We start from the raw sequence: 8768 nt of genomic DNA, 5'->3' as shown, positions 1-8768 counted from the left end.
TCTACCAGGCTGAGGTGGACAATCTTCCTGCAGCCTTTGAAGATGGTTCTATCAATGGAGGTGACCGACCCGGGGGCGCAAGTCTGTCCATTGGCACCGCTAACCCCGGGAGCCACGTGGAGATCCGAGCAGCCTATATCGGCACAACTATAATCATTCGGGAGACAGCTGGGCAGCTCTCCTTCTCCATCAAGGTGGCGGAGGACGTGGCCAGGGCCTTCTCAGCTGAGCAGGACCTGCAGCTCTGTGTTGGGGGGTGTCCCCCAAGTCAGCGACTCTCTCGCTCAGAGCGCAATCGTCGGGGCGCTGTAAGCATTGATACTGCCCGACGGCTGTGCAAGAAGGGGCTGCCGGTCGAAGACGCTTACTTTCACTCCTGTGTCTTTGACGTTTTAATCTCTGGTGACCCCAACTTTACTGTGGCAGCTCAGGCAGCTCTGGAGGATGCCCGGGCCTTCCTGCCAGACTTAGAAAAGCTGCATCTCTTCCCCTCAGATGCTGGGGTTCCTCTTTGCTCCGCCACCCTCCCAGCCCCACTCCTTTCTGGGCTCTTTGTTCTGTGGCTTTGCATTCAATAACTAGGCCAGGAAGCCCAGGACTGGTTTAGAAATGATTTGGGGATACAGACTGGCAGGGAAGAACATAAAGAATCGCTGAAGGAAACGTGGGGACCAGGAGACAGACACATGAAACAATGACATTTTACCTGGAGTCAAATCGGGCTGCAGTCCAGGGGTGAAATGATCACAGAATAAGGCTTTGGGGCAAGGTTTCTGCATTCCAGACCTCTGTAGGGACTCTTCGACTGTTCCCCCAGTCTTGTTTATAGGAAGCAAATTATTCCCGTCCCTCTACTCCTGAGTTCACCCCGACAAGCTTAGAGGTCATAGGGGTCCTGATGATCAGCAGAAAATTGAAGGGTTGAAGCTTTTCAAAGGAAAAAACCGAAAGAGGAAGATGTGATCGTTACCCATAAGAAACTCAAAATCAAATGATATTGTCTCTTGGAAGCTAGAAAGAGGAGGAGATGATTATGGAAAAGAACCTCTCTGATGAATATATGTGGGTAAGATGTCTGCTTTCTTGGTTCAGAAATGCAATGGGGATTGTCTGGATCTTAAGTGAAGAGAATCTCTGCCTTTGGAGAACGGCACAGATAGGAGAGAAACTATCATCCCCACCCCTAACTAAACTGTTATTAAAGCTATGAATTCTTCACATCTTCCTCTGTTGTTGAATCTCTTCACAGATGCTTGACAGATGCAAAGACAATGTACTCATTCCACTGAACGAAGGCTCAGAAGCACCAGACGTTGCTTCTACCCTCAGGAAGTTTACGGGCTGGTGGGGGACACATAACTGACTCACACGAAGGAGGGATGGGTGTGTGATTATTCACAAAATTCTATGATACTGCGAATCCCGATGGGAAGGTGGTCGGTGAGAACTCAAGAAATAATACGTAATAAGAGGTAATGGAGGAGATGGGATTCGAAGTGATCTTTGAAGACTGGGTAGGATTTGGATTGCTAAGCACCTTCCAGGTGGTAGAAACCACCTGGAATTTCCCATAGCTTCGTGATTTAGTGAAGAAACCAGCAAAACTCAAAAAAAGTAGACAAGAAGCAACATGACAGAAGGAGGGCAGCTGGGAGGCAGAGGCCTGATCACAAAGCGCCTCGAAAATGGGCCAAGGAATTTAAATTCAGTTAACAGCCAACATTTATCGAGAGCTTAAAACCGGCCAGGCAATGTTCTAAATACTTTTAAATTATTAATTCAGTTAATGCTTACACCTCTCTAAGGAAGTTAATATCCTCATCTCTGTTTTTATGTCAGGAAACAGGCATAGGAAGATGAAGAGACTTGCCCACAGTGGTACAGCTAATAAATGGCAGAGCCAGAAACTAAACAGTCTGGCTATGGAGCCTCGCTCTTCACCAGCGCACCGCACTGTCAAGGGAACAACAGCTCTCTGTTCAGGTTGTGGAGCTGGGCAGGAAAAGGGAGACAGAGCGATGGCAAAAGCTACTTTTCTCTTGTCATATGAATCCCAAAAGGGAGAGCTGAGGGGGGGTGGGAGCAGGGCAAAGTTGAAGGACTCCAGTGTGTACAAGAGAAGGCTGAGGACAGAGGATTCTAGTCCAGGATGTTCTAAAGCAACAGTGTTGCTCTGAACAAAACTTTGGAGGATGCAACTTTCATGTTCAGTATTTTCTCCTTTGTTCTGGTCTCAGGCTCCCTCCCCTTCAGGGACTCCACTGTCTAGGGCCTGCCTCCTGATCTAATCATGTGTGGACACTGATCTTCCCCTCTTCTCTCGGTGTCACCCATCTGCCCACACTCCCCGGGGACACATATCCTCACTGCGCTGTGCTCCCCGGACAGGGTGTCCTGCCTGGTCTGCCATTTCAAATTACTTTTGCAGTTTTTCAGCCCCTACTGTCTTCTCTCCACCTCCTCGAAGGACCACGGCCACTCTGCACAGTCTCTTTAGTTTCTGAAATGATCTTTAGCTAATCTAGAAAACGATCTAATAGAAGAAAACGGGAGGGAAAAATATCTCGAGCTCTCCCTTCACTTACAGGTCATGCAGGCATTCTAACTTAAAACATCTTTTTGAGAAACTGCACCTCATATTGGTTCTCTTAACAAAAGAGTAATTTTTATCCCTCAGGTGGAGGAATTTCAAGTAAGTTAAAAAGAATTTCATAGCCAACTGGTGAATGAGATTCGTTCATGACACCTGTCCTGTAACATCGCTTCCTTTGCCCAAATTTAGGGTTAGCCCTATTACGGATGGAGTATTTAAAAAGGGGTAGCTCAAAATAAGTACATGAAAAGAGGCTCAACATCATTAGTCATGACAGAAATGCAAGTCAAATTAAAACCACAATGAGAAAAGACTGCACATCCACTAGAATGAGACTGACCATATCGAGTGCTGGTGGGATGCAAAATAGTACAACGACTTTGTAAAACGATTTGGTAGTTTCTCTAAAAGCTAAGCATACACTTACCACACAATCTAAACATGCCACTCCTGAGTATCGACCCAAGAGAAATGTTTACATGTGTCTGTACAAACGTCCATAACCGTCTTCTCTGTAATAACCAAAAACTGTCAACAAACCAAATGTTCATCAGCAGGTGAAGGGTGCACTAACTGTGGTAAATCCATTCAACAGAATACCACTTAGCAATAAAATGAGATAAACTACTGACACACACAACATGATGAATCTCAAAACAATGCAAGTGAAAGAAGCCACAGAACAACAGAAAGGATTTATACTGTTTGCTTTTGTTCATGTAAAATTATAGACAATGTGAACTAATGTATAGTGACAGAAAAGAGATCAATGGTTGCCTGGGGATGGGTAGAGGGAGGGAGGATGGTTGACAAAGAAACATAAAGAAACTTTTGGGAGTAACATATTCATGATCCTGAGTGTGGCAACAACTTCATGGGTATACCTATGTCAAAACCCATGAAATTACCTACTTTAAATATGTGCAATTTATCATACATCATGTGTACCCAATGAAGCCATCATTTTTTTTAATGGGTAGCCCATCCATCCCTTTTCCTTTGCTGGATCAGACAAAGGCTCAGAGTAACCATAGCATAAAAAGGAAAAATTAGAACAGACTTTCCTTCTTCTAGGAAAACACAGAAAAGAAGGTGATGACAGGGCAAGGGAAGAGAATATTTAATGATTTTATAAACTTTCTTCTATCACAAGAACCATACTCTTTCCTCCCAATCGTTCATTCTCAAGGTCAGAGACCATAGAAAGGGCATTTTCTTGTTTAAAACCATCAATCCTGTGCCTCGTAATTTTGTCTTCCCATTCCACTGACAGTCAGCAGGTGGCGCTGTTGACTAAAAAGAATTACCCAGTGGGGATTGGTCAAGTTTCCAGGAAAAAGAAAATCTGGGATTATCTGATACGTTGCCCATCTGAGAGAAAATAATAAGCATTTGGCAGAATTGGCACGTCAGGAATAAATCGAAGATAGGTGCATGGTAAACTAATAAATAGTTTAAATAAATTATTATAACTTCACAACAAACAAAGGGTTGTTCAAAATATGAAAGAATCAAAATACACTACTTGGCTCCACATGGATATCATTTATACCATGATAATAATGTAACGCTGACTACTGATTTAGCCAAAATTGTGATATAATTCTATTGTGAGAATGAGGTAAAAAGAAAGGGAACACAGGGATGTAAAAACACCTAAAATTTCAATTACGAAAAAAGTAGATATGTCTAATATTTCTAAATTAAGAAATAAAAGAAGAAACATACAGTTTAGAAATAAGAAGTAAATACCAGATAAAAAAGCTGAAAGAACTGGAAGAGACTATCTCAGTAGAGGGACCCGAGTATTTTAAGCATTAAATACTACATGATTTCAACTATATTATGTTACGTTGTTTTGATCTTAAAAAGGGAGGGTACTTCTCCCTTGGCCATTCTCGAACTTTCTCCCTTAACTTCTTAAACTTGTGGCCACCTCGACCACTTCTCAGATCCACCCAACCCCTCCCTGGCCACTTCACCTCACCTCGTATACTTCATGGCAAGTTCCTTCCCACATTTCTACTCAAGGAAACAAGATCATTTCCATGGTCTGGTAATTATGGTTCTCAAAATCAATGCCACAAAAACTTCCGCCAGCACTAAGGGGAGGAAAAGAGGGCAGAACATTCAAAAACAAAAGGCCTTCCTCAATTTGTCTGCCTGCTGCCAAACCAAATTATTCATCATCCTCCCAACCGTTAACAGGAAGGAATAAGTTAAATATGTTTCCTAAGATAAAATTTGTGTGTGAATGCAGGGTGGGCTTTTAGAAAGTGAAAGAAAAATCAGGAAGGACAATTAGATTGTGCCTTCGCTGTGGGCTATTTTGGAATCATTCCTTGCTACTGGTTCAAAGAACTAATATTTTTAATATCAAGGGTTCTGTGTAATCAGTCTTTGATACCGCACTTTTCTTCTCTTACCTAGAGAAACTAGCTAAGTCAGACGTTTAAAAAAATTAATCAGTCTCTTCATTTTGCCCTCTCCCCCCACCTCACCCCAGCCAAGAACGGAAAGGCCCTTTGCTAAAACAGTAGCACCTGAAATAGAAAATGTTCTGCCATGGTTTTATTTTCTCTTTCTGGAGGTCACTGACCTGCATCTACCACAGCGAAGCCTACAGCCAGGGGGAATGCCACCGGCATCAGAGAAGAAACCAAAACTAGAAGCACGAGCGTGTGTTATACATGCTGCACGTTAGCTGATCAGGCCAACGTAATCCTATGGATTGATTTTTGACCCTTCTTTAGAATTTCTGAAGCATCTAAACTACGTCAGGCCATAAGACAACATGGTTCCTACCCTTAGGGAGCTCAGTTTAGTGGGAAGGAACAAACAGAAAAACAGATCATTACAAGCTAAATGATCAATACTCATCACATAGAAGTATGTCCTACATACTGTGGGAATACAAAGAAGGTGACAGCTAAGTCTGCCTGAAGAAATCAGAGAAATCTTTACAAAGGAGATGATTTCTTTTTTAAGAATCAGAGATGCTCTAGAAAGATCTTTGAACCATAAGTCAGATGAATTTTGTCCTAGTTGTGTGAACTTAGGCAAGTCACTTGACCCCTCTGAATCGCAATATACGTTCTACAAAACATCTGTCTGCCTATCTAGTGAGAATCAAATGTTTGTGCAAGTGCCTTATAACGCACATGCGTAGTTGGCTCTACGTACTCTAGAAATGTTGCTAACAAAGAAAGGATTGTTAAATGTCAGTCTGGACAAAAAACTGTTTCAATGTGTAGTTTCTTCTTCTCTTCTCCATCGGTGTCACGAACACCATAATCCTTCCTGCGCTTCTTTTTCTCGTGATTAAAGAATCATCTTCGCCACCCAGGGGAGCAGTTTGGGTCAAGTTTCAGGTCTCAGAAAAGCTTCTGGGTTTTTGAGACAATTCTTGGACTAAGGATCTCGACAGTACATTAACTTACCCACTGGGTGGCAGGGCTGAGCCAACTGGATGACTGAATTGTGTAAGAAAGAATTTCTCAGAAAAGGGTAAATTGGGCTAAGCACACAATGTCCCAGTCTCCCTCATGTTTATAAACGTCGACGCCGTCCAATTTTCCCCTCACAGAAAAACAAGTCATCACTTCTCACCCCCTTGCCACCCTTGCTCTGATACATAATTGGGCCATAGGCTTCCACGGGGGTCTGGTTATACATGTTACAGTATAGCACAAGGAACTGAGGTTCAGGTTTAAAGCCTAACGCTAATAAGAAACAATGCCAGGTTCTGAATTAGTGGCACATTCAACTCCAGACACATACCCTATCTATCAATTCAATTTATATTTAATAATATATTTACTCTATGAAATGTACTCTGCTAGATGCCGTGAAGGAAACAAAGATAAAGAAAAGACACAGTTCCTGCTCTCTAGGAATTCATTATCTAAGAGAGGAAAGGTAATGTACATGTAATGCGAGAAATAGAAACAACCTGCTGTGGAGTACTCAAAAGAGAATGAAATTCTGTTTGGTTGCATGGAGAGAGAGGAGCTTGGGAATCGAGAAAGGTTTCGTAGAGGAAAAGTCATTTGGCCGTCTACTGAAGAGTGGGAAGGATTTCAAAAGGCAGAGATGGGAGGCAGGGTGGGCATTCTGGGTAGAGAGAAATGCGTAAACAAACGCAGAGAAGGATATATTAGGGGAACACCGAGTACCCACCAGATTTGGCTGAGATATAGGGTACATATATGAGGAAGTAGTGAAAAATGAAACTGGAAGTTGCTTGAGGCCAGTTTGTGAAAGCTTTAAATGCCAAGATGAAGCATCTGAATGTGATTCAGTTAAGCAATGAGCTTTGGCATCTCACAGGAACAGACAGGAATTCAATTTTGTTAGATTCATTTAGTCACGGTCTATAGATTACAGCAGAAAGATCAGTTAAAAGCAGTTAAAATAATCTAGGCAAAAGTAACAAGGACAGGAACCAGAGTGGTGGCAGTGGAATAAGAAATGAGATAGATTCTAGAAACACTGGAAAGATGGCCTCTACAGAATTTGCCAGTTGACTGGATGTGGGGAATGTCAGGAAGAAATCAAAGGCAATTCCTGGATTTTATAACCAAGGGAATGTAGAATGGTTCCATCGAAAGAAACAAGGGGAAAAACTGAGTTTGCGCACAGGAGGAAGATTATGAATTCCAGACTGGACAAGTTAAATCTGAGATGCCTGCTGGAGTTTTGGAGACAGATTAAAAGTACAGGATAGATTTCACACGAGTGATGTACAGATGGGCAAACTGAAGAGCAAAGCTTAAAGGGAAAAAAAAAAAAAAAAGTCCTTGAGAAAAGCTTTCAGGAGGCATAGAAAAAAGGAATTGAGAGCCAAGGAGAAAAGAATGAAGTCCAAAAGTCATTAACGGATGTTTAAATTTTTAAAAGATGGCAGTTTTTAAATTATATGGGAGTCTATTGTGTGTCAACTATAATTGAAAAAATAAAAATATAAAAAAACCTTTTAATAAATAATAGATTATATGGGAGTCAAGGTGAATGAGGTTTTAAAACCCATCTCAGTGGCAGGAGAAGCCAGAATACAAAGGAACAATTTCATCAACAGAGAAAGCGCTGTTAAGTTATTCTCTTAAGAAATTTGATAGTAAAGAAAACAGACGTGGCGATAGTATGAGAAGGTATTAAGATTTTTTTTTTTTACTGTAATAAGGCAACTTTCAGAAATTCCTTGGCAGCGCCCTCGACGGTCCCCCGGATCTCTCTAGGTTCAAGAGTTTGGACGGAACAGACCCAGGGACGCCCCTTCTTCCAGCCTCCCGCCACGCTGCAACCTCTCAGCAATCCTTGGCCTCCGAGACCCACCAACACTGTTTCGTTGTTTGTTTCTTTTAGCTTAACTCTTATTGCCGAACAGCCATAAGCTCTCAAATCCGTCAGAATTATTTCACCGAGGTGGAGGCCACCGGCGATCACCTGGTCAACCTGCATCTGCGGGCCTCCTACACCTACCTGCCTCTCTCTGGGCGTCTATTTCCACCGCCGCGACGTGGCTCTGCAAGGCCTAGGCCACTTCTCTCCCGACTTGGCCGAGGAGAAGCGCGGGGACGCCCAAGGTCTCTTGAAGATGCAAAACCAGCGTGGCAGCCGCGCACCTCTTCCAGGACCTGCAGAAGCCTTCCCAGGAAGAGTGCGGTGAAACTCAGGATACCATGGAAGTCGCCAAGGGCACGGAAAAGAACCGGAACCGGGCCCCTTGGCATCTGCGCGCCCTAGGTTCTGCCCGCGCAGACGCACAACTCCGACTTCCAGGAGAGCCACTTCCTAGAGGAGCAGGTGAAACTGGACATGAAGATGGGCGACCCCCTGACCAATCTCCGCAGGTTGCCCCGCCCCCTACCCCCAGCCGGAGGGGTATCTCTTGGAAAGGCTTACCCTCAAGCATGACTACGAGCCTTTGGAGCCCAGAGGCTTTTGAGGGGCTCCTCTCCATCCCCCTGGCATTGGCCTTGTGCCTGAGCCTCTCCCTGCAACCACTAGGAAGCCTTCTAACCACCCTGGAGCCCTCTCCCATGGCTCCCACCAAATTGAAATGATAAAGTTTTTTTGCTATATTGAGGGAAAGAAAAAGAAAGAAAGAAAAAAGTAGTATTTTAAGTGAGTCTGCAATACTTTTGAACAAATTCATTCATCACTTCTCTCCAGC

The 8768-nt window shown here is 43.4% G+C and overlaps 1 protein-coding gene and 1 pseudogene across 1 annotated transcript in view; both read left to right on the top strand.

Moving 5' to 3' along the window:
• HJV (hemojuvelin BMP co-receptor) overlaps nt 1-578 on the top strand; it is a 2180-nt gene extending 1602 nt beyond the window's left edge. The window contains exon 4 of the mRNA XM_006919832.1: nt 1-578. This exon is cut by the window's left edge and continues 31 nt beyond it. Within this exon, the coding sequence (XP_006919894.1) occupies nt 1-578 (578 nt within the window).
• An 897-nt stretch (nt 579-1475) lies between these two features.
• LOC107196229 lies at nt 1476-8540 on the top strand (annotated as a pseudogene).
• Nucleotides 8541-8768: the final 228 nt, after the last annotated feature.

The sequence above is a fragment of the Pteropus alecto genome, unplaced genomic scaffold (assembly GCF_000325575.1).
Source record: "Pteropus alecto unplaced genomic scaffold, ASM32557v1 scaffold106, whole genome shotgun sequence".
Taxonomy (NCBI): Eukaryota; Metazoa; Chordata; class Mammalia; order Chiroptera; family Pteropodidae; genus Pteropus; species Pteropus alecto.
The sequence above is the reverse complement of the archived record's forward strand: the minus strand, read 5'-3'. Positions and strand labels throughout refer to the sequence as shown.